General features: G+C 41.1%; 1 protein-coding gene across 1 annotated transcript in view; it reads right to left on the bottom strand.

Moving 5' to 3' along the window:
* Positions 1-14107, bottom strand: part of LOC132994133 (activin receptor type-2B-like) — a 34590-nt gene extending 20483 nt beyond the window's left edge. Inside the window, exon 1 of the mRNA XM_061064304.1 lies at positions 13545-14107. Coding sequence (XP_060920287.1) covers positions 13545-13596 — 52 coding nt within the window. The 5' untranslated portion in view covers positions 13597-14107. The remainder of the gene's footprint in view (positions 1-13544) is intronic.
* Between the last annotated feature and the right edge of the window lie 12407 nt (positions 14108-26514).

The following is a 26514-nucleotide window of genomic DNA, read 5'->3' as shown; positions in this document are numbered from 1 at the left end:
ATAAACATGAAAGTCATGATGTTTTATTCTTTCTATCATCTAAGGTTGCCAACATTTTTGATGCTCCAATACCACATGTTTTAAAACCGATGAATGTTATTTTAATGATCCACATAATCAAAAAGTACAAAAGTAAAAAAAAAAAAAAAAGCTTCTGTGAGAGAGAGAACGAGAGCACCGTCTAAAGTGCACACCTAAGTTGGCAACATTTCTGTTGTCAACATATTTGTGCAATTTAGACAGCATGCAGGAGTTTGTCTGCAATTGTTGGTGGTTGTAAACATGAAATGACCCTATTTTGTGCGCCTGAGACTTCTATTTCTGTTGCCGTGGTATCAAACAGATATTGATGTTGTCAGTCGGTTAAAATTCTGTTATCAACACAATGTTACTGTAATCTTATTTTCAGACCTTTTGAATGTACAAAGTGATCACTGCTTGGGATGTCTTTGCCATCATTGGCACAAAAGAAAACTGTTGTCTTTGAATTCTTTACTCGTGTACTTATGATCTGAAATCCTCACAGATTTCCTGTGTGTACTTCTGTACAATGCTTTTGCAGCTTCTTCGTTAAACCGGCAGCCATCTGTTCGCTCGCTCTCTTGGGAACACACTCTGAACATATGCTCATAGTGGAAGAATCTGAATTATGGCCAACATCTGTATATTTGTAAACCTGAGAGCTGCAAACAGCTGCAACCCTGTGAGCGAGTCAGCGGGCATCAGATTCTGTTACAGCAGAATCTGACAAATCAGAGGAAAGCAAAGATTTATAACTTCATACAGGCAATTCTGTTTTCATCGGCTTCTGGATAACAAAAACTAGAGTACCAGCATCCAACCACAGCTGGGAAAATCTTTTTAGTGTCTTCAAAGAAAACCTAAAGACCACAGCAACCCCAATCAATAACTAAACCCCCATAGAGAGATCATGAGAACCAGCTATAAAATAATGATCATTTAGGATACCTGAAACATTTGAGCCTGATATAAGGAAGATAATATTACTTAATGCCCCTTTAGGAAGCATAAAAGTCAGAACTGGAATTCACTCACAAACACCTAAAATATATCTGACCTCTAAAAATCACAGAACCCCACAATCCCCCACATGGAGTCCCAGTAAAGGCCCTCCCTTAAAGTATCCAGATGCATTCATGGATCACCTTTTACAAAGTCCATGATGATACCAATGACCCTGGAATATCTAATAAAAAAAAATGTCTAAGATTTTTGAGGACCCCCTCAAATATTGTGATGGATCCTTTTGTGAGCCGTGAAACACCCTAACGAACCCTTAAAAATACTGTAGAAGATGTTGGGGTCGAACAGAGAGCTCTTTTTTAAAAAACAGCTTAAACCCCACCCAAGAGCCAGCCTCCAATTATTCAGATCAAAACAATGCAGACCTTTAAGAAACTCCAGAATAATGACTAACATTTTGTAGCCCAATAAAAAACTGTGGCAGACCCAAATAGAACAATGACACGTCCTATAAAAATCCAGAGAACACCCAGAAGACACCACATTTAGGGTCCACCTATAAACCTGAGTGGGGTCCTGCATCTCATTCAGTGATACCCTTAAACATAGAAAAAAAAACATCTTACAACCCACTGGGACCTAAATGTGTCTTTTGGTGTACCCCGCATTGTACAAAAGTTTGAAAATGCTAGAACCAACTAGGGTTATCACGATAGCAGGATTTTAAACTTAAATATGATTCTATTAAAAATCAAACAATAATAATACCGGTTAGATACCCCTGCAACAAAAAATAGTCACCCAAGTCACCCAATATTGAGTCATTTCCGGTTTTCAGTTATCCAAAAATTCCAGTCAAACTCCTCCCATATGTATTTTGCAAACATGTTGGTAACGTTTGGGAATGGAACATTGCTCAGGTATCTGTGTAATTTGGTGCAATTTGTGCGATTTAGACACACGTTCTACACACATGTAGTTATTTAAAGCTTTGGTACTTTAAGATCATGTTGATCCTTATATAACAAAGATTGCATTGTTTTAAAACATTTGAGAATTGCTGCAACCAAATAAGGTTATAAAAATACAAGAATTTTAAATTTTGATACGAGTAAAGTAAAAATCAATCAATATGTTTACTTGTTTCAATACACACCATGACAACAAGAGCTCTGTTTAAATTGCCCAAATATTGACAAAGTACTTGTACAATTCAGACTGTCTGCAGGAGTTTACCGGCATTGTTTGATGGATTCTTTCCTCTCCTGCACACCTGTCTTATGAAATAGATGTCGTTTTTTTAAAGCTTTGGTACCTTTCTATCCAATCGATCAATAAATCATTTTTAAAACACGTGTTTTGACATTTTTGACAACCTCCATCCAGCATGAGCAGACCCAGTTTACAGAAAGCACATGTGAGTTAGTTTCCAGAAGGCAAAGAGCGCATGTGACTTGTCCCGTTTTAACAGCTGATAACTGGAAATCTTCACTCTGACGCAACCCAAACAAATCCCAGCTGCAGGAGAGGAACCACCAGATAAGAGAACCAGCGTCAGAGTGTGTGTGTGTGTGTGTGTGTGTTTTGTTGTTGTTGTCCAGACAACATCTGCCCCCCGCAGACCAGACAGGACCACACTCCCCCAGACTGGGCCCCCCGTCCGTCCCTGCACAAATGGCAGCAAAGAGGGAGAGTCATTCCTGTAGACTTCGAGGGAGAGAAGAGAGGAACAAATGAGAGGAGCAGAAGGGGGAGGGGGCGAAGGAGGGCAGTCTGGGCCCCTGGGAGCCGTCGGTTTGTCAATGAAAGAGAGCCCCCCCATCTGTCACCGCCAGGCTCCAAACTTTACAGCCCAGCAAACACAATGCAGACCAACACTCTGCCTTTTACTGCTCCCAGTCTGAACCATGAGAGGAAACGCCGTGCTCTGATTGGACGGTTTGAACAGAGCTGGACACATCCCTGCAGAGTGTGTTTGTGTGTTTGGATAAAGTGCCCTGTGCTCCATTGTTATCTGTGTGTTTGGGTCCAGACAGCAAGATAACACTATCTGCGCAGGTACACACACTCCAACATACTTACACAATCTAACACACTCTAGCACACACTCCAACACACATTTAAAACAAACTCTTACACACACTTATAAGCATACACTAACACACATCAACACACTCTAGCACATACTAACACTTTAACCCACTCTATCACATACTTGCACACACTAACACACACCAACACTCTGACACAGTAACACAGATTCTAACACACACATTGGTTCACACAGCTTGTTAGTTAAAAGCCAACAGAGGACTGGACACCTGTCACTGAATGAACATGAACTGACTGCTTAGTGACTTATTCAGCACGTTTCAATGAGCAGACTTATCTGTAACTGTGTGTATGAAAACATCTGCAGCAGGCGAAGACCTAAAGATTTAAAAAAATAATTCTTCACTCTCTCCATCTAAAGCCTGAGTTATACTTCCGAGTTGAATCTGCGACCTAGCATATATTCCAAAGATTTGTGCAGCCCTGTACCAATGCAGACGCCTACATCATAGCCTAACGTGCACCTCCTCTATAATATAACTACGCATCAAAACCACAAGCCCTGTGATTGGTCCGTTGGGAAGCATTGTACACTCTGCCTCGACTGATCATCAGTCAAATTTAATGTATATAGAGCGTGACCTTAAAAGAGTAATCTTATTAAATGATGATCTGTGTCCTGTGTCAGCAGATGTGTATAAGTAGTGTCTTGGGTTCTGGTGAAGATGCAGGAATGTTTTGGATTTTAAGTTCATGTTACGAAAACTTATCAATCAATCAACTCACATTTTATATCATATAAAGAGACCCTTACAGCAGAGCTCCAAGCTGAACATCATATCACTATATACATCAAGTAGCAACCTACAGAGACAAGTTAACGGGATCAATAACTGATTTTTAAAAAAGAGTCATAATGTGATTCGCTCAGTGTTCATCATATAGTGCTCACAGAGTTAAATCAACCTAAAAACACTCTGTTCGACCTCTTAGAAACCCCTGTTAAGTTATGTTTACTGCGGTGATCATGCTGTCGAGTTAATGTGTTAGTAATAAAAATATGAAATAGCTGATGAAGTGAGAGGCTGTTTCAGAGCCTTTAGCTGCTCGTCTTTCTCTCCACTGCAGCCAGAACAAACACAACCTCACCAGCTCTCTGCTAATCACTTTTATGTGTTTCTCTCTGTGTGTGTTTTGCATGTTTGCCAAAGTGTGTGTGTGTGTGTGTGTGTGTGTGTGAGTGTGTGTGTTTGTGTGTCTTACAGAGAGTTATGATGACAGTCCTGGCCATAAAATTAGGTTTATACTCATTGGCAGACTGCTCACAGCTCAGCAGGACTAATTTATGAAAGGTTTCTCTGAACATCCAAACTGCTCAGAGGCGGTTCAATATTTGACTGCAAATTAAAAATATACACAATATGCAGTAACATCATGAAGTAACGGCTTGTATTTTAATGTTTAAATACTAAAAGGTGCATAGGATAGATCAAATCAAAAAACAAAATATACTCCTCGCCTTGAAATTATTGCCTTTAAAATTAATTGATCTTAAATTAACAAAGGAAAAAATCCAACAACACTCAAGCCCTGACACCACAGGGGACTGAGCAGTGTTCCCTGAGGAACTCCTTCAGAAGAGTCAGATGGACTTTTGAAGGAAAACTGTGTCTGTAGATTTTGTCTTTTGGTGTATCAAATGTCTGAATATCTTTATGACCAATTTGATTCATTATTTGATTAGAATTGTTCCCTTTGAAAACAACATTTCACCAGTTTTAGATCATTGAAATCATTCAGAGGTTTGTCAAAATCTGCTCGTGTTTAAAGAGCATGAAACATTAGATAACTGTGGCGTCTTTTTGTTCTGTTACTAAAACTGTGTTAATATTTGTCAAAGTTAGTCATCAATACAGTCCAGGGATCCGTACTAAAATACAGCTCAATGTTTTTAACGTTCAGATGCTCTCCTGTTTACTCCAAACTAAGAGTTCCAGGTTATGAGGCACAGAACTCCATAAATCAGTGACCACCTTCAGTACTGGTCCTGATTGTGAGGATTTTAAGATCAAAGCAAAAGAGACAAATTTCTCATTGCAAATTTTTAAGATTTATACAAAAAAAATGTAAAGGTTGAATTCTGTGAACAATCAGCTGGTGTTGTTGTTACCCATGGTGTGTTCAGGTACTGTTTGGAGTATGTGAGGCTTTCAAGAGTACTTTACAGAAAGTGTTTGCTGAAATTGCTTCTATAAAAATCTCTGCAGGCCTCTCTTAGAGATAATGATACGATACGATGTGTGTGTCCCTGTGTGTGTGTGAGAGAAATGAAAACAGGGTCTCCTCCTCCACCAGCAGTATTGATTGCTGAGGAAGCAGGTCAGAGGAGCTTTGGTCGTATATTACAGAGAGCAATGAGTGTAATGAAACGTGGACTCTGCAACTCGGCTACTGTAAACACACTGCCGACGTCTGAGCTGCACACGAGAAAAACACCCAACATACAACAAATACACAACTAATACTAAAAAAGAGAAGCTGGGTGATTACCAGAGGTTGTTTCATTAAACTGAAGTCTCAGTTTTTATTGAGGTTTACCAACAATACTGAAATAAACATGAAGAACCGAAGCTGTGATGAAAATTCCCCTTTTTTTAATCATAAAGAACATCGAACAAATCCCTTTGTTCTCTTTTGATACCACAGGATAAAAAAATATACAATCTACGTTATTTAAAAGATCCAAAGTATCGAAAAGTACTGAAACTCTAAAAACTACATCTATTTTATGTCTAGTTTATAGAAGAGGAATAACTCCATCCGAAATTGCAGTGAAACTCCTGCACAGTGTAAATTGCACAAAAAAAGAAGTACTTGTGCAATTCGGACCGAGGAGGAGTTTTCTGCAATTTACACTGCAAAAAAAAAATCAACCATGTCTTGGACCATGTTTACACGATAACAACACGGGAATCTGCCATTGTTGTTGTAGTCCACCTACTCGCTCATGGTTATTGACTCAAGGCATAACAAGCATGTATAAAAAGTCTCTGTTTTCAGAGGAACAGCATATTGCCAGTTTACTCGCCGACAGAGATGGTTCTGTTTTCAAACCGGTTTTCAGCTGAAAAGGTCATTGGTGCCATGGCATCAAAAACAGGTATCAATCTAGTAAGATGTTTACTAGTTGTACACACATGCAGCTCACGATGAATACTTCTGAAAACTTTCAGTTTTGTGTATGTGTGAAAGTATTGGACACATGCAAGATGACATAAAACAGAAGTCCCACCAGGAGCTGTGTGTTTCTAAAAATATCCACCAGCAGCTTGTGAGCAGGTGAGGTGTCAGAATCAAACTTTTTTTTGTGTGACTGTGACTGATAAACACAAGACAAGAGCTTGTAAAAGAAGTCATCCGTCATTGGAGGAGGTCTGACTTCAGGGTGAAAACGTCAAGTTCACAACACAAACAGTCTGCAGAGTGAGCAGTCTTCTCCCAGGGGAGGATCATGAGACTGTCAGGCCCTGAAAGTGTGTGATGGTGCAGGGACAAACATCCTGCAGGAAGAAACGTCCCAGGAAAACCCACGGGGGCAAACATACACTGTGTCTTTGTTAAAGCTGCAGACACAGTTCACTCCTGTTAAAGAGCATGTCTGGGTCTTATATTTATTTATTAACTACTATTCTTTCAGAGACAAAAAACAGTAATCTGAAGAGTGTTCCTGTCCTGATGCGACACAAAAGTCTGAATGTGTGTCCTGGAAGTCCAACAGCTGTGGAGACATTTCAGAGTCAACAGTAAAGCCCAGAGTGCAATTCTGCAACAGTGCCGTAACAAAGCTCCACTGTTATCATACAATATTATAGACAATCATATTGATTCCACAACGGTGTATTATTGGTGTCCCAGTCTGTGATTTCACATTGTGTTACAGAGTTGCGTAAGCACAACGTGTAGAGAAACAGTGGGAGCTCCACACACGCAGCACTGCTTTCCCGACACTGGTTCTGCCCTCTTACAGTGATCCCATCCCGCCCTGTAATGCCTCTGTTACTACCTCTGATGGTGGCACAGACAGGGGGGATCACTTGGTCCCCCTGATTGGTCAGTAAGGGGTTGGTGTTTTTATAAAGGCTGATCTCTAAGCTGTAGAAGTGATCCTTAAACTCAGAGTTTACTGAAGTAACCTTGAAAACAGCTCATCCTGCTTTCTACTGTAGGCCTCTGTTTCAAACTTCGCAGTTGTTGTTGTTGTTGTTGTTGTTGTTGTGTTTTGTTGTTCTTGTGAAGCTCTCACTGTTCTCTTCTCCTCCTGCAGTTTCAGCTCTGTTTTTTTTCAGAAGCTGGTTGGTGCAGGATGAGAAATCTGACGCTCCTGCAGCTCTCCTCGTTGAACCTGGATTCAGTTTCTCCCTCTGGGTCTGCTCTTGACCCTGCACCTCCCCCTCCCCCTCCCCCTCCCCCTCCCCCTCCTCCTCCTCCTCCCTCCTCCCCCTCTTGACCTCCTTGTCATCAATCTTAGGGGAGCCATGGGGAGAAAAAAAAACACACACTGCCCCTTTAAATCTTGCCTGCAGCCATGGGCAACCCCTCTACCATTGTGTGTCGTCCCCCCCTCCTTCCCCCTGCTGGTGTTCAGGCCCTGCAGGGAGTCCTAGTAGTGAGAGGTCAGCACTCAGGCTCCATAAACACTGAGGACTCCAGATAGGACTCTGATAGATCTATAGATCTCTAATAGAGATCTATTGGATCTATGAAATATTTCAAATAGCTTTGATAGATCTCTCAGATTTTTCCAATAGATCTCTCATAGATCTGATAGATCCCTGATAGATCTCTGATAGATCCCTGATAGATCTCTGATAGATCCCTGATAGATCCTTGATAGATCTCTGATAGATCCCTGATAGATCTCTGATAGATCTCTGATAGATCTCTGATAGATCCCTGATAGATCCCTATAGATCTCTGATAGATCTCTGATAGATCCCTGATAGATCCCTGATCAATATCTGATAGAGCTCTGATAGATCCCTGATAGATCCCTGATAGATCCCTGATGTTAGACAGAGGCAAGCTCCTTCTGTGTGTCCTGCAGCAGATGTAATCATCAAACACTCTCCGTGTCAGGATGCTGCAGATCAGCAAAGCTTCATGTTTCCACTGCCGCATAAATAACAATGATTTAATTTGCTGCAGCTTTGAGACACAAAACTCAGATTTAAACACTGACTGTCTTTAACATCTGCCAGAATAAGTTCTGTTCGATACGATTCCAATAAAATCAAACCATATCAATGACTTGAAGACCAATATTGGGTCTTTTAACATTTTTAAAGACCAAATATTGCAGACAAACTCCTGCAAATTAATCGCACAAAGATGCTGGCAATGTTTGAGAACTTAAACATTGCCAATGTTTTCATAGTCCTCAAAAAACAGAATATAGACCACGTTCAATCTCATTAATCACATTTGATCTTCTGGCTGCAGCTTTTTGACAGAAGATCTGAAGCTTGTTTTTTAAGCTTTGGTACTTTTTGAAACTACATATCAAGTGTCATATTTGAGCAGATTGTGTATGTTTGTTTTTTTTCCTTGTAAACTAAAGGACGCTTCATGATGACGTAAAGTCACGCGTGTCATATTACGGCGTGATGGCGTATGTACAAAAGGTAGCTGCACTCGGGGGGACAATCGTGCGTCAACGATTAAAGTGACTACCTGATGTGTTTTTGAACAAGCGCAGGACTTTAAAGGGTGAACATTACACACACACACACACACACACACACACACACACACACACACACACACACACACACACACACACACACACACACACACACACACACACACACACACACACACACACACACACACACACACACACACACACACACACACACACACACACACACACACACACACACACACACACACACACACACACACACACACACACACACACACACACACACACACACACACACACACACACACACACACACACACACACACACACACACACACACACACACACACACACACACACACACACACACACACACACACACACACACACACACACACACACACACACAGCTCAGTTTTAGCAAACACAGCGCTGCTCAGAGCTGACTTTGTGCTGTCACAGGAGACACTAGGACCAATGACTCCAGTTTGTGCTTTGTGGTCAATACAGTGACACACACACACGGACACACTCACACTCACACACACACACACACGGATACACTCACACTATGCTGTCATGTGCAATAACCGTACACTCTTGTTGTACTGCTGTGATGAGATATTCAAAAACAGAAACCGGCACACTCTCATATTTTCCTCTCTTATCTCAAACACACACACACAGCACACCAACATCTTAAAACAGCTCATCACTCATGCAGGATGTAAAGTTTAACATGTGACAGAGTGAGCAGTGTAACACCTTATTAAATCTCCTTCGTCCTATTAAAATCTCACGTGATTTCATATAAATCTCATGTGATCTAACCAATGCGAACAAACTGAGATTGGGTGTGACGCGCAAATGCGATGACCTTATTCGACAAACTAAAGCAGGAGGCCAGCTAACAAAATAGTTCGATGTACTTACATTTTTACTAGAATCATATCAACATTTAATGACCTGATAGGTACACAGAAGAAACTAAAGTTTAAAGTTGCACATTTTAAAATAAAAAATAGACTACAACTCCCAGGATGCATTTCAACTGAAAAACTCCCAATCCACAGCTGATCAGTTTATGTGTGAAATAAATATTAGGGGAATAAATCGAGTGAGAGCTCCACCTACTGATGCTGTCGGAGATGGTGAAGCGCAGTCGATGATCAGAAATTTAAAATTCTGAAATGTTTGTATTGATTAGAAATCCCAGATCAGTTCAGTATCCATGTCCAATTTATCATCAGGCTGCTGTGGTGGGTTTTGCCTCTCCTCTGTGTGTGTGAAAGAGTGTGTGTGTATGTGTGTGCGTGTGTTGTATTGATCGAGAGGTAGAGCTGTGAGCAGGAGAACCGCAGCCGATAAACATTCCCTTTTGTTCAGAAACCTGCTGCTGCAGCTCTTCAGGGCTCATACTGTAAAACACACACACACGTAGCTTTTGTGTGTGTATGAGTGTATTCTTGGAACATATTTCATCCTTACAGTCGGCCACCACAAACAAACTGTGAATCTTTAAGATAAATAAATATCTTGGTGCAGGAACGTACACAAACATCTAAATACCCGACTTAAATATTATCCAACTATTTTGAATAAAAACATCAGGAAGAAAAAAAATCCTCACTTTTTCTCATTGAAAAGTCTTACAATAAACTTAAGTGAACAATACTGAAGTGTGAGCTGTAATAAATCAATACAGAGCTTCAGAATCAGACTAAACCCTTTAAACTGGACCTTCAGCATCTATATTTCTGCTTATTGTGATGTTGTCTTTTGGGCTTTGTTGAAATTGTTCATACCCCTAAAATCTGTACAACATAAACTAAAAGTGTACGTGAGACAATAAGACATAACAGTTTATGAAACTATTGGACATTAAATCAAAAACCTCACTTGTGTTTTTGTTCATTTTTGCAAAAGGTACAAAAGAAATGTAACGTTTTCACATCAATTATTAATGTGTGTTGAACAAACATTGTGTTGGAGCTGCTCCAACAGTTAAATACACTAAAGTCACACAGAACAGCACACAAAAACAAACCAATCGAGCCAGTCGTAGAGCAACATCTCCTGTGTTCTTTGAGGTAAAACCTCTGTTTTTATCAGGGTAGTGTGGTGTGTTTGTAGAGTGAAAAAAAAAAAAAAACTCTTCCCCAGTAACAAAAAAGTATTTCTCTGTAGGGATCCCTTCTGTAATGTTGTCAGACACATAGAATAGCAACCTGAGCCTGCCAGGGACATTCTTAACAAATTGTGGTGGACACACTTTGACATGACATCACCTCACGGACTTAGACCACAGAATCTGGCCTCAGTTAAAGTTGAGAAATGTTTTATCTGGTTAGAAAACTGAATTAAATTAATATTGATGCTTCTGCATGACCAACAAAGGCAGACCAGCTGATTTGTAATCCTGCTCAGTCAGAATGTTTACATGCACTCTTTATTGGTGGTATGCCTCCTTTCAGCTCGTTACAGACAGACGGAAAGTCAAAACAGCGGTCACGACTTTGAAATCATTGTAGAAGAGACTGATGATGCAGAGGCACATATAGCATAATACATTATGCAGCTGCTCGCAACCTTGACGATTGTGCACTTCAGCCTTTGTGCTCAGTGCTCAGTATGTGCCTTCTACCATCTAAACGTCCAATTGTATTTAATGCTTTCGTTACCTGAAGACAAAACTTCACACCGTCTTCAGACCTTCTTGTTGCCGCGGTCACTTTTGTTTTGCCTATGCGTTAACTTGGCTAAGGCCGCGCCTGTGCAGGTAGTCGGCAGCTGTCAGAAACGAGGGTAAGGCGTGTACATGCTACTGTATCCTGCTTTCTTTGAGTTCTCCAGGTAAGAAAATGAGTTTCTCAAAAACAGGATAACTGCACAGGACCTGTTTCAACATATCCATGTATGCGTAGGCAAGTTAACCTGAAGTCTATTCATTCCTATGGGAAGCTCCCTGCTATCAAATGTGTCTGCGAAACTCCTCCCCTCCATAATATGTTGGTCCAGAATGTGCCTATACGGTCATTAAAAACTTTAACTTTTGCATTGGGTTTGGAGAGACCGTACTGCAGTGTGCTAGCTTAGCTTACCGGCTCCTAACTAGCTAATAGGTTATTCCCTTCAATTCAGTTTCCGATGTTGATTATCAAGAGGGTTACGGATCTACTTACACCAGTCACTAACGCAAGTGGAAACGAGGGGTTATCCCTGTTAATAAAATCATGACGTTTACAGAAACAAAAACAGAATACTTAAAAAACCCAATCAAAACCGATTGATATTCAAGTTCACGTAAACACACCAAATGTCTGTTGTTTACATCCGACATATCAGGTAGCTTTAGTTGTACACTGACTAAGATCCCGGATGCGCCCTCTAGTGGTAAACTCCAGTAACAGCAGCAGCAGCTTTAAATCAAGTACTTGCAGTATGTTCATGATGCAGCTGTTTTTTGTTCACGGTTAAAAAAGAAAGTAAACCTCTGATTTTATAAACAAGTTGGAATTTCCCTGAAAACGTGTGACTCAACACAAACACACAGCGACCACACGAACAGGACAAGAAGGTGATGACCTCCATGTTTGTAGGCCTAGTCAAATAGCCTTATTTAATGCACATGGCGGAGAGGTAGGCACCTGCATCTCCTGATGAACCCACCCGTAATATACCTGAATAATGATTATGGGATGTTCTCTGGTGTCACATGTGTCTGTCTGTGTAGTATTTTGCAGCACGCACGCGCACACGCCTCCTCTCTTCTACTACGAGGCCACATGACCGAGCAGCGGCAGCCGCTTCATTCATCCACCCCTCCGTGTGGTTGAAGTAAAAAAAAAAAAAAAAAAAAGGACCGGAGGAAACGATCCAAAAACAACAGTAAATCTGTCCGGTTATCGGTGGATTCTGAGACGCGAGCTCTCCGCCAGCGCTCTGCTGATCGAGTATCGATCCGTCTGCATGCCTGAGCAGACAATGGAGCAGCAGCAGTGTGCAGCCACACACACTCACACACACACACACACACAGAGAGAAGCAGCCAAGCCCCCCCCAAACATGCAGCCAAACACAACTGACAGTGAATGCAAATGCAGGCTTGCACTGAAGTGACCCGATCAAAACACGGATCAAACGTGTCCTCATGATGCTCCTCGGTCAACACTCGCGATGTGAAACCGCACACACACACCATCTCCCATCATTCGGTGCAAAATGAGGACACTGGCATGTTCACTATCCTCAGTCCACCTTTAAGCTGCAGCCACAGCAGCTCGGTGAGCACAGACACAACATGCACGGTTCGTCTCCTCACACTGAGTCCGGTCCGGAGGAGGTTTAAAATAAGATGAATCAAGATCAAACTGGAACTCCTTAAAAAAAAAAAAAAAAACCTGCATTATATTCCTCCCTCAGCCTGCACGAGCCCTGCTCTCCTTTTATCGCCATGTGCTGCTGCAGGAGAACCACTACAACACAGAGACAGACCCAGCTTACACGCATGCAGGAAGCTTTCTTAAAAATCAGTCCACGAGATTCGGCAGGGGGAAACAATTAATGCATTTATCAGCTGTGTACTCTTGTTTTCACGCGTGTATGTGACGAAAAAAACGCCACAGTACACGCGTATTTAATGCAAAAACAGTACAAATGTTTGTAGCATGCTGTGCAGGAGCCCGTGGGCTGTGTGTGATGTTTGCAGGCTGCAGTGTTGCAACCTGCAGCCCTTTCACCCACAAAACAAACAACACAACCCGCCAGGCCAGCTCCTTTCTCCCCCTCTCTCTCTCTCTCTCTTTACCTGCACATAAAGTTCCCAGCAGAAGTGCACAAGTCAGCCAGGAGAGCCACATATTCCCTTTCAGTCGGAGACGGTCGCTGCTGCGCCGCCGGGTGTCCTCCTGTCGTCCCCCGGATCCTTCTCCAGCATTTAAAAGACGAGTTCAAGAAGCGTAGAAAAAGACGCTGCGTAAAAGCGCGACCCGCAGCCAGGCCCGGGGGTTAGTCCTCTGGGCTTTGTGTGTGTGTGGGCAGTGTGTGTGTGTGTGTAGTGTGTGTAATAATCCAGCTAGCAGCCCCCTCCTCCCCCCGGTCTCCTGCTCTTCCAAAAACGCACCAGACCCGCACGGTTCTACGGAGAAGTTCCCAGCCGATCCGGAGCCATGCGTGGCGGACAGCAGCGGCGACTCAGCCCGGGGTCACTCACACTCTCAGCTGGCTGCAGGCTCCGAAACAGTCCGCAAAACTCAAAGGAAGGCAGCAGGAGGCGTGAAAACAGCCCGCAGAGCAGCTCTCCCCCGCCCGTCTCCCCCTTTCTGTCTATCTCCCCCTGTCTCAGTGCAGCTCTCTCTCTCTCTCTCTCTCTCTCTCTCTCTCTCTCTCTCCCTCCCTCTCTCTCTCACTTTGGTCGGGGCTGATGGGGACATGCAGGCGGGAGGAAGTGTCAAGCTGCACCAACAGGCCCAAAGTCACCTGCTTCCCACTTCAGAATAAAACACAGAACGGTGGCATTGATTTGCAATTGCACACTTGATTAGAATTTGATTCTTCAAAAATCTACAGATGCACGTCCTCTCAGGGCTGGATTTGTAAATGTTAAAAAACACAACACGTTATTACTTTAAGAGTCATTAACCTTCGAGGCCCCAGTTGTTGAAGGTGCAGCCGAACTTTGGAAAACACAAGAGAATCTGTTAGTGGTGGACCAATGTCTTCTCTGCACTGTTGACTGTCCCAACTCCTACAAATAAATCATGTCTGACAAATAGTAATGACAGTTAGCGCCCACCTGTCACTCAAAGAGGCCACACCCCTAATTCTGGTTCACTTTAGAATCAGAATCAGAAATACTTTATTAATCCCAGGGGGAAATTCGGTGTTACCATTGCTCTTCACACAATACAGTAGTAGGAAATAAAATAAAATAGAGGCAATAAAATAAGCAATAAGTACCAAGTAGGGCTACTATAATAAGATATATACAAGCTAAAGCAAGTTTAGTTTTTGTATTAATCTGTGTTTAAGCCTTAATATGATGTAGACAGGTGAGTTGTAAAAAAAAATCAGCCCATACTGTTGTCATGAAGAGAGAAGTCAGTTTTGTACCAGGCTGTTAATATGTTTATTTCTGCTGGAAAGTTGGACAATATAACATGGGGCTCTATGGGGATTGACTCACTGCAGGAGACACCCTCTAGTGGACACTAGAGGAACATTTGGCACCTCAGAGGTTGCTGCTAGTTCTGTTCAGTTGAGTTGATGTTTGTTAGTCGGTTTTATGACACTAATAATCAGTCTGTTTGATTATAGATCTCAAGAACTACCGTGATAGTTTTCAACTTCAGTGAAGAGACTGAAAGCACCAACCAATCAAATCAAACAGGAGGACAAAGTTTAGCTGTTAGAGCTTTAAACATCCTGCAGAGTGCAGACATTCATTTATTCATATAAAGTATATTTTTAAAGCAAACATCCAAACTGTCTATTTTCTTTGTGTTACATCTTCCATTAATCAGAAACACAAAAGACTCAATCAATATATTGTCACTGTAGCATGAATGTGTTATTTTTAGGGCTGTCAGCATTAACTAGTTAGTCGCAATTAATTAAGGTCTAAAATTAATGCATTATATACTTAAAGGGGACATATTGTGAAAAATCCATGTTTACAGTGTTTTTGAACATTTATTTGCGTAACCTGAGTGTCTACAGACCCATAAAATGTGAAATAAACCCATCCAGTCCTTTGTTTGTGGTCTGCTTAAGTCTTACAACACAGAGAGAAATGCTCCGGTTCAAATTTGCTCTCCTTGTGACATCACAGTGGGATTCTGGTAAAAAAAAAAAAAAATACCTCTCCTGGTATCTCCACCTATCGCTTCACCCCCGACTAGAGCAAAACTTTTGCGCAGGTCCGCCATTTTTATTCTCGCTAGTGAAGTGAGCGATGTCTACCGGGAAAACTCGGGGGGGGGGGGGGCTCATTGCATTTAAAGAGACACACACACCAAAACGGAGCGTTCTGAGAGAGCTGGTTTATACAGGGTCAAAATTTCAAACATACTAAAAAATATGATTAATTGCGATGAACTATTAGCGATTAATTGCGAATAAAAATTATGATCGTATGATACCTCTAGTTATCTCACATATCTTTTTAAAGTATACAAACAAAAGTTCAGTTTCCAGTTTGAAACAAAGCAAATAAATGCTTTTATTTTGATAATCTTGATCGGAAGTGCTGGCTCTCGTTTTAATACACTTGACCGTGTTTGGTGCACCCGAGCTGAACCGAGCTGAACCGAGTCCAAGATGGCTCCTAAAGAAGAGAGGGGGGGGGAGAGAGAGAGAGAGAGAGAGAGAGAGAGAGAGAGAGAGAATTATGACTGTGTAAATTGGATATTATGGTTTACACAGCAACACTTGCCTCTCACTGAGGCATGATGTGCAATCAAAACTTGAAGCTGATAATATTAAAATCGACCTTTTAAATCGACCCATTTAAACTAAATGCAAAGATTCAATGCATCCATCACTGAACTATCTGAATGATATTAAAGTCGGGATGGAGTTGAATTATTTAAACCTGAACAAAAATGAGACAGAGATTGTTTGGACAACCAAATAATGATAGGAAAAAAAAAATAAAAGTCCTTATGCACTTGCGGGAAAAGATTATTTACTTCTCAGGTCTGGCCCTAATACTCTATCTGAACCTTGGGTTTGGTCTCAGACATGAATGTGGAGTTGGCCTGCCCTTTGTTGGACAGGCAGGTGCCAAACACCGGTGGTTAGCATGAGCTAGCTTGCTAAATTATTGAATTTTCCGTTACAACAAATGTTATCTTGTGGTGTTGGCAAAAGCAGTAAACCTACACTCTAACCCTACAGGGTGTGCGCTTCTGGTGGTGACGAGACCAGGAGGAGGGGCCCAGTTTAAATGTTGAATTTACAAGCCGCAACAAACATTTCTACTGACTCTACCTTTAAGGTAGAGATGGGAATCGGACCCATGACTGTGGAGCCAGCCACCACAGATATCTTATTCTGTAGAAAACATGACGCTTAACTCACTCACCAGCAGCTCATGAATTAGCCTCGGCCTCCTCCTCTCCTGCGACACCCTCTCGTCCAAATAGGATCGTGTCTCGCTCAAAACATGGCGGCCGTATCAAGGCTTCAGATACACAGTCAAGCAATCAATGGGTGGAATGATCTGCACGCTGTGTGGACATTTCAGCTCAAGTTACATAAGTTCAGACAAAATACAGACTTGAAGCAGACAGCTGTGTTATTCTTGGCTCTGCATCAAACATCCAGAAACACAGAGACAGGAGTAGGAAGCACAAACACACAGACACAGACACACACTTGGTCCAAGTGTTTGAGGGGTTGAACTCCACCTGCGTGTGGATTCTGCAGTGACATCAGTGATCCATCACAGCACACAGAGGTTTTCACATATGCACTCCTGACAAACGTAGCGAATTTCAGGAAGACCGCCCCTGAAAACCTCCTGATCTAGTTGTTCACACATGCACCTCACAGCGGGAAACTATCCCTGTCTGACAGGAAGGGGGGGGGGGGGGGGGTCTCCTGAGGCAAGACCATGTTTTAGAAGAACAACGCGGGTGGACAAAGCATCAGAGTCCGATATATGTAACACTATAATGAGAATATTTGCATTTATATCAATGCTATGTGTAGTTTGACAGAATTACAAAATCAACTAAAGAGTGCAACAAACTGGAGAACAGAAAACATAATGCAGCAGTATAAGTATGCGCACGTGAATAAACATGTGTGTGTGTGTGTGTGTGTCCCGCCCCCCCCCCGCCCAATGTATATGAACATGAAGTTACCTTTTTTAGTTTGGTGTGTGAGCCAAATTGATTTGTAATATTGATTCAGTAGTAAACGCTTGTTGGGGGTTGAGAAACACCGTTTGGTAGATATAATTTCATCTCCTATCAAGACCACGCACACACACGCACACATGCACACACACACACACACACACACACACACACACACACACACACACACACACACACACACACACACCCTGCAGGCATTCTACAAACAGCAGACATAGAGTGATCTCTCCCTATTGCACACAAACACAAAATGTGTTGGATTTACTATTTCTGTCATATGGAGCAGGCTTCACACACAAACACTGTGTGGAGCTCAAACACACACACACACACACACACACTAACACATTGCTGTTGCACATTACTCTCTTTCTATGACTACAGTTTTAAGTTTTATTGGGTAAATAAAAAAGACGTCTGCAGAGTTGAAACGATTGAGCAGGCGGAGCAGCTGTAGCAGACGCTAATGAATTCATGTTTTCAGAACAGGATTTTAAAAAGCACCGACGAATCTGTTTGTGTTTTTGCATTATGCACAAAAACACTGAAAATCCCTGAATTTGTCAGGATGAGCTTCACGTGAATGCAAACAGACACTTTTTTTTATTGATATTTTAACTGGCATATTTCCTGTCGGCCTTCCCAGGAACACTCCCCCTGATGTGAGGTGAGCTGATGTGAGAACACAACAGGAAATATTCAAGAAAATTCAGCGCGAGCAGTAGCGGGTGATGAGGTTTATATCATGTAACCAGATCTTCGTGCAAATTATAAAGCTTCTTCATTTTCTTTTCTGCTCAGTGTACCTTACATTCATTAGATGCGAATACATCCAGTTACACGTAGCAGACACCTCAACCCTACCATAGCACATCTCCCGTCCGACATGGAAAACTTCAAGGACGTGTGTGAACAAGCAACTCAAAACTCTGGGGCAGACTGTCCTGAAATTTACAGAAATGTCCATGTGCATGTGGAAAAACGGTTAAAAATTGCAGTTCCCCTGTTGGTCCACTAGAGGCTGTCTCCTGCACTGAGTCTCCATATAGAGCCAAATGTTAAATGTTCAACTTTACAGCAGAAATGACATGTTTACAGCCTGGTACAAACAGAGTTTTAGTCTCTAAAGCTCATTTCTCTTGTCCTGACAGTGGTACGGGCTGAATTTTTATACAACTCACTTGTATAGATTATGTTAAAGTGATGTAGTATTAGGGGCGTGGCCTCTTTGAATGAAGGGTGGGAGCCACCAGCTGTCTCCTAGTTGTCACCTCAGCTTATTCAGTCACCGTGCTTTTGCTGTCGGAGCCTTTTGGAGATTTATCAAGTCAATTTCGGACAAATAATCTGTGTTGCTGTGATGAGAACCCGCTTCTTCAACCCTTTAGTGGATTACACACACACACACACACACACACACACACAGTGAAACACTTTACAAACTGTGGCTGCAGGGAGGCCATTTGTCCTTTGCAAGAGGGAAAAGAGACGTGTGTGTGTGTGTGTGTGTGTGTGTGTGTGTGTGTGTGTGTGTGTGTGTGTGTGTGTGTGTGTGTGTGTGTTGTTTCGGGGTGACATCAGGTGACCAGGGATCATGAGGGTGCAGCCTCAGCTCACTTACTTTCCTCTGTGGTATTACTTGTCTGCCTGCTAACATAAAACAGCTCGATGGATTGGCAAAATTAAGAGAAACACAAACACACACTACACACACACACACACACACACAAACACACTCTACACACACACACACACACACACACACACACACACACAGAGTGATATATAAAATAATCATTAAAAGGATTTAGACAGCTGTATTAAAGAATAAATCTCCCTCCTCGCTCTGAAATCCTTATATAGTGGATGATTTACACACACACACACACACACACACACACACACACACACACACACACACACACACGCAGCAGTGTGCTGTGTTAGCAATGTTTCATCAGTCAGAGCTGTGAGCAAAAACAGGGAAATCAGAGCTAAGCTGATAACTAATGCATGGATTCTCCTTAAAGCACTGCTGATACACACACACACACACACACACACACACACACACGCACACACACACACACACACACACACACACAGATTTAACTTGCCCTAGGGATGTAATATCCACATGGTTTCTTTCTGTTTCGTCCTCTCTCTCTCTCTCTCTCTCTCTCTAAGTTTGCCCTGGGATGTAGAAAGCGCACATATTCCTCCACCCACCCACACACACACACACACACACACACAGACAGACACACACGTACACACAAAGAGTGTAGCTACATACAGCAGACAGTTTCCACAACAACACATACATCAGTAATAATAGATGGAGAGATAATAGCAGCAGAATATTTTTGCTATAAATAAAACTTCTTTCTCTTCGTTCTTTTTTTAAAGTATGAATCTAATTCAGGGGTTTAATGCACGTCTGCTAAATTGGTGTATGTGTGTGTGTGTGTGTGTGTTTGTGTGTGTGTGTGTGTGTGTCACTGTGCGTTTCACAAATATTGCAAATCTGAACTAGACAATTTAAACGGTAAAATAAAATGATCATAGTGCCACAGATCATTTCGTTTAAAGCTGTAAGAAAGACCTCCAGGTGTCACACTACCTGGTCTCGTTACCAAACTGATATCAGGGACACTGTGTCCAGGGTACCACTTCACGTTTATTCAATAGCTCATGTCTTAGGGAATCCATAATGTTTTAAGCTTCATCCTTAGCTTGTGTTTCAAGATACCCGCGAGAATCCTTCTTTACCATGCAGCTTATATCTCTAATGTACCTGTTGCTGCCTGAATCTGTGTCTATGTACCCTTGGGCACAGCTTGTTATGAACTGATGCCCCAAAGAACCATTTAGCTTCTGTTTCTGTTTTTAGTTTGAAGTATACATCTTTAAGAATCACTCCCGGTGTTCACACCTCAAGGAACACCGTATTGCCTGTTTCGAGGTACCCTTTTGATGCAGTTTAAGCAACTTCAAGGATCTTTTGCAATCAGTCTGCAATTCACTCAGCAGACGCTTTTATCCAAAGCGACGTACACCAGAGAGTAAGTTCAACACTAATCCATCCATCCATACACCGCCACCGAAACAATGTGGGGTTAAGTGTCTTGCCCAAGTGCTTCTGTGATCTTTAGTGACTGTTTAAAGCACTTTTAAGTGTGTTTAATACACCCTTTATTGTGTGTTTTTAAGTACCCATAAGTGGCTGTTTCAGATGAACCTAATGCAAAGTAAATGTTTGTCCTTTAAGTATCAGTTTACTGTTTAGTGTCTGTGTTAGCGTCCATTTCAGGGAACCCTGTTCTTTTTTATCTATTTCAAATTAGCTTTAATCATCTGTTTAAGATTATTTTTGCATCTTTTGCTAAGTTCATTTTAGTCCTTTAAGTATCAGTTTTAAGGTACTGACTAGTGTCTGTTCAAGGAAGCATGTGTTACTATTTCTACTGACAAGGTATCCTTTGTTTTTGTCCTATAGTTTATCTTATTTCATGTAACATATCGTCTTATTTAATGGAGCCCTTAGCGCCTGTTTTTAAGTACCATTAAGGTTTTTTAATTCACGTTTTATTGTACCCTTCTGTTTCATGTTCTCTAGCTTGTAATGTAACACCCATTGCAACCCTTTGTATGTGATTTAATGCATCCTCTATATTTAAGGTACCCTTATCAGCTGTCTGTAAAGAGGTATACCCTTAAGCATCTGCTGCTGTATTTCCTTCACATGAAACCTTCTTTTTGCATCCCCAGGTACAGATCCCAGTTGGATTATGTTTTTGCTGCACATGATTGGACAAAAAAATAGTTTCAAACCAGATTATTCAACAGATTTCTCTTCTTCATCCTTGAACACAGACACCAGTTTACTTGTTAGCATGATCCTTAAAAATCATGTTTCTGCAGAAAGAAGACACTGCCTGCTCCCCCCCTCCTCCCTCCTATCCCTCTCCATCTTTTCCCTCTTCCTCTCCTGCTGGCATGGGTCTCTTTCTCTCTCTCTCTCTCTTCAGTCATACTATAGCTCGTTCGCCCTGCCAGGCTGTCGGCTGCTTATATAACAGCTTTATGTAACAGTCTATACGACGGGCCTTGTAAGAGACAGAGGGAGAGAAGAAGAAGAAAGAAGAAAAGAAGAAAAGGAAGACGTTTCCTATACTCTCCCTCTGTGTCAGTGGTTCTTCTATTAGGTCTGCAGAATTCATGCCAACTTCTAAATTGCTGCAGATGATTTTTCTCCAAGTAAAATTGTTTTTATCGTCTTTGTCAAAGTGGAAAAAACTGAGATCAATGTGATGGAGAAACAATAAAGTCTGACTGTAAAACTCAAACACAGAGAGAAACAAGACAACCATCAAGCATACATTTACAGATTAACATACAGTTTGTCCTTCTTTATGCTATTTTTAACTGTCTCATGACAAAACTCTCCTTCACTGTATAATACAGAATTTACATTTTAAACAGAAGCATTAAAAACAAGGTCTGCAGAGCTTAAAAAACGACATACCTGTATGCGTCTGGAGACCTCAGCTTGTTGAGGCTGATATCAGGGCTGACTCCAGGATTTCTGGGTCCCAGATCTCACATTGGGCTCTTCCACCACAGCGTCTGTCAACCCTGAGATATTACAATAACCACAACTCCTTTACACTAATGACCCATTCAAATATTTATATTAAGGTTGACAACATTTTACTGCTTTGATACTTTTCGATCCCAAGAATTTCAAAAGGAGACAATTAAATTTTAAGGATCAACACTATCGAGAGGTACTGAAGCTGTAAAAAAAATTACATCTATTTCATAACACAGGTGCATTAGATAAGAATGAGTCCATCAAAAAAAAAATGCAGACAATATCTAAATAGGGCTTCCTTGTGAAATGACTGTATGAAACTTCCCTATGAAACTACCATAGAAAACAAAAAAAAACAACAAGATTTATTTCACAAGAAATTTACCTAAAGTTAACCTCTTCGTCTGATCCCCATTTTAAAACTCAGCTAAAGTGTTACATTGCTGGATTCATAGTAAACATGTGAGAGCAGCCAATCAGAAGAAAGTGGGCGTTTAAAAGAGGCGGAAATGAGGGTTTTTACTGACGCCAGTACAAGATAAAGAGATGTTTGAGCTGCAAAGCTTCTTTATAGGTTTCATAGACTGACAACATGAAATGTGAAAATCTGAATTATATGGGATATTTAATAGAAGAACGAGTAACCAAAATAGCATTGGCAACATTGGGATTTGTGAGTTGGTGCGTTAGTGTAGTCCAACACAAATATCCTACCTCCTTTCGGGCCCATGTTAGTCAGTCTCAGTTTTCACCCCACTACGGCCATGCATGGCTGATATCAATGTTTTATAAAAGGATCGGAACAAGATGAATCCAGAGCAATTCAGGACTCATGAGAGCCTATCAACAAGCAGGTGTTGATTTTGTCAGTGTTTCAAAAGCTTCAGTTTTCAGAGCTTAAAAGTGTGGGTGTAGTGTGGACTGAAAGTATTGAGAAAACATTTTTTAATAGAAAAACAAAGCATCAAAAACTCAAGGACAAGGATTAATTCCTCTTCATACACACCTGTCCTTTGAAATAGATTTAGTTAATGAAAAACAACTTTCAATACGTTTTTAACTCCCGATCATGAAAATAACAGAGATTGTATCGTTTTAGATTCCTAGTATAGTTAAAGTATAAAACATTTGTGCAACCTTCGTTTCAGACTGTTTGCAAAACATCTTTTAAAAAACCAACATGTGTGTTTTTACGATGAAGCTGGTGAAAAAAAGGGCCTGAAGGCAGCCAACCACAACACATCACCTGATCTTCTGCACTGACCTGATTACTGCAGTTCCTCATCTTTCATGTTCATGTTAATATGATGTTAGACTCTGCATGTTTAAAGAGGACGAGCAGCTTCATGAAGAGCTGCCTGCAGAGAGAGACGGCTGGCCTCCTGCTGCGAGCGCTAACACACAGCTGCAATATTAAAGAGCTGAATGGAGCAGCAGCGATTGAGCCAAACCAATACACACATATACAATATTAAACACACACCGAGACTTGTTTTAGTCCCTCAGGAGTACACTGCATTGACTTACAATCATTACTGGAGAACATATTGCAACATTAAAACTGTAACTCTAAATACTCTTCAATTTTAAAAAAGTTCAGCAGCTGGTTTTGGTGTATGGAAACCAGCTAGAGAACATGTGGAGCATTTAGCAAATAAAGAGCCAGGTGGTGGAGACCAAAAGCAGAGTTAAAAGACAGATATAATTGGATTAATTATAACGCTCGGGGCGTAATTCACGAAGGGATTGTGCAGCTTTTGTGCCCACTAAACCTGGAAAAAATAGTCAAAATCACACAAAGGGTTAATGCTCCAATAATTATACATTTTATACATAATTGATGCGGGTCAACAGTTTCTCATGAAAATTTGAATCAGGTTGTGGTTCAATATTTTTCATGAAAATTTGAATCAGGTTGTGGTTGAACATTTGGTGGCGGGTCAACATATTTCATCAAATTTTGAATCAGGACCAGGGTTCATTTTCTTTTTCTTGCTCAAAATTTGAGTCAGGACGTGGAACAAAACTTTTCAAGCAACACTTGAGTCAAACGCGGGGTCGACATTTTTTTCGCTCAAAATAGGGGTCAGGACGTGGGTAAACATTTTTCATTCAAATTTGAGTATAAATTCATTCAATATTTGTAAGTATAAATAACAAACACCGGCCCTATAACCGTCGAGCACGGTTAAGAGTGAAAAAGTGAGCTTCTCCATAGAGTTGTTGGTAACTGCGCTGCAGTATTTGTAAGAAACTTTCCAGTGATCAGGAAAACAATTCCACCTTTTTATGACTTCAAAATAAATGATCTGTAAATAAAGTCTATCTATATGACTTTAATCGAGCTATATGCTGTGTGGATTAAACCTTGAGACGGAGCAGATACAGGGAGAAAACAATGAGCGATTTTTGTAGCTATTAATGACCACAATCCATTCTTAAAGAATCAGATGTTTTGTTTCTGGTGTGTACTCACGTGTCTTCAAATTCAGTTAATGCAGCTTTTAACTAATTTTAGGTGAACAATAAAGGGCAGTTACAAAAAAAAACCTCTAAACTTTTGCCTGAGAAAAACTGGGATGTTTGCTTTGTAAGTATTGTAGAACGTTTCACTGATAATTCAATCAAATAAAAAGCGGATTAATCTCTTATATAATCATTAGTTGGCTGAAAAACAGTCAGTAAAGCAGACAGGAGAGACTCAGGAGAGAATTAAAAACGGCTGCTCTGCTTATTCACCTCATTAAAGCCTGATGAATCTTCACTGCAGAGGAGGAAAAGTTCAACTGAGACACAAATTAAAGAGCTCCAAATATCTGAGTGTTCCCAGAGACATTCTGCTCCAAACAGAAGAGAATCTTTTATGTATTTATTACACGGCTTCTGTTCAGCCAGGAAAAGAGCATCAGTCTGGTTATACTCAGCTCTGTCTGCAGAGAAGAAGAAAAGATTTGATTTGTAAATTTGTTCCCGTTTTACAGTCCGAACCTGTCCGAGTGCCGGACACGTCGCAGGGATCGATGTGACAACACATGTGCCGTTATCGAACAGTGTGGATCAGAGGGAGAAAAAGAGCAAGCAAGTTCACCCTCATCAATCCCAGATGGGTGAGGGTGAGAGAGGAGGTAATTGAGGTGAGATGGGAGGGAGAGGTGGAGGAAAGAAGATTAAAACAGGAAGAAGAGAATCAGGAGGGGAGGAGAGTACAAGATGTGATAATGATTTAATATATACCATGATGTGTTGTCAGTAAACACTGATATGTTTCAATGTCAACATTATGCAACAGATGTGTTCAGCCTGCAGCAGGGAAACAGGTTGTACTGTCTGCAACAAAGTCCCTCATCTTGTTACATCTGTATTGTAGTTTGTGTCATGATGGAAGTCACTATCGCCCTGGCTGCAAAACAAATCTACCTGTGTGTACAACAAAAAAGTAACCTGACCCTACGACCGTCCAATAACCGGTGCATTAGCTTCTAAAGATTTTCTTGCAGCCATTACAGCCTGTTTCACTGCAATGCTGAAATAGAGTAAATAAAAAGTTAGAACTCTGCTTTGAGTCATTCAGTTCCAAACTTTTGAGCTTTGTCTGTGTGCTCCTCTGTGTGTGTGTGTGTGTGTGTGTGTGTGTGTGTGTGTATGTGTGTTTTAGTCCTTGTGTGCATGTGTACGTGTGTCACTGTCAGGGTGAGTCGATTCGTGTTCGATCTTCTTGTATTAAAACAGCAGCATTAATCAACATACTGATGACAGGAACGCAAAAACAACTTGTGACTCTGGTTGATTGCATTATAATATTCAGTTTGTTTTAGTGACGGTTGATGTTGAGATGGAAATGAGTCAGGAGCTAACGTTTACACAAAAACACTAAATTCAGAACGACGACGGACGATACGTTCACTTGAGTCCTCCAAAATCACTTCATGATCTTTTTATCACAGATGCCTCGAAGAAAAGAGCAACTTAAAGTCTGTGTGAGAACTTTACGAGATCCATTTCTAAACGCTTTTAAACATTAAAACTCAACAATACTGAAATCATGGCTGGATATCACACTGGAGCCATACTTACTGATGCAATGTACTTCATTAACCAACACTTTCTAATTCATTGCATTAAGACTATTAAATGAATTGCATCAACACTCCGGATCTCAGTGCACCAACAGAGTATTTCATTACAACAAAGCCGTTTACTATTGCAATAAAGACGTGGATTTCATTGTGCCAACACGTCGGATTTCATTTGCAACAAGTACAGGAGTAACCACTTCATCTAATCAATGCATTACATTG

The sequence above is a fragment of the Labrus mixtus genome, chromosome 19 (assembly GCF_963584025.1).
Source record: "Labrus mixtus chromosome 19, fLabMix1.1, whole genome shotgun sequence".
In the NCBI taxonomy this organism is placed as follows: Eukaryota; Metazoa; Chordata; class Actinopteri; order Labriformes; family Labridae; genus Labrus; species Labrus mixtus.
The sequence above is the reverse complement of the archived record's forward strand: the minus strand, read 5'-3'. Positions and strand labels throughout refer to the sequence as shown.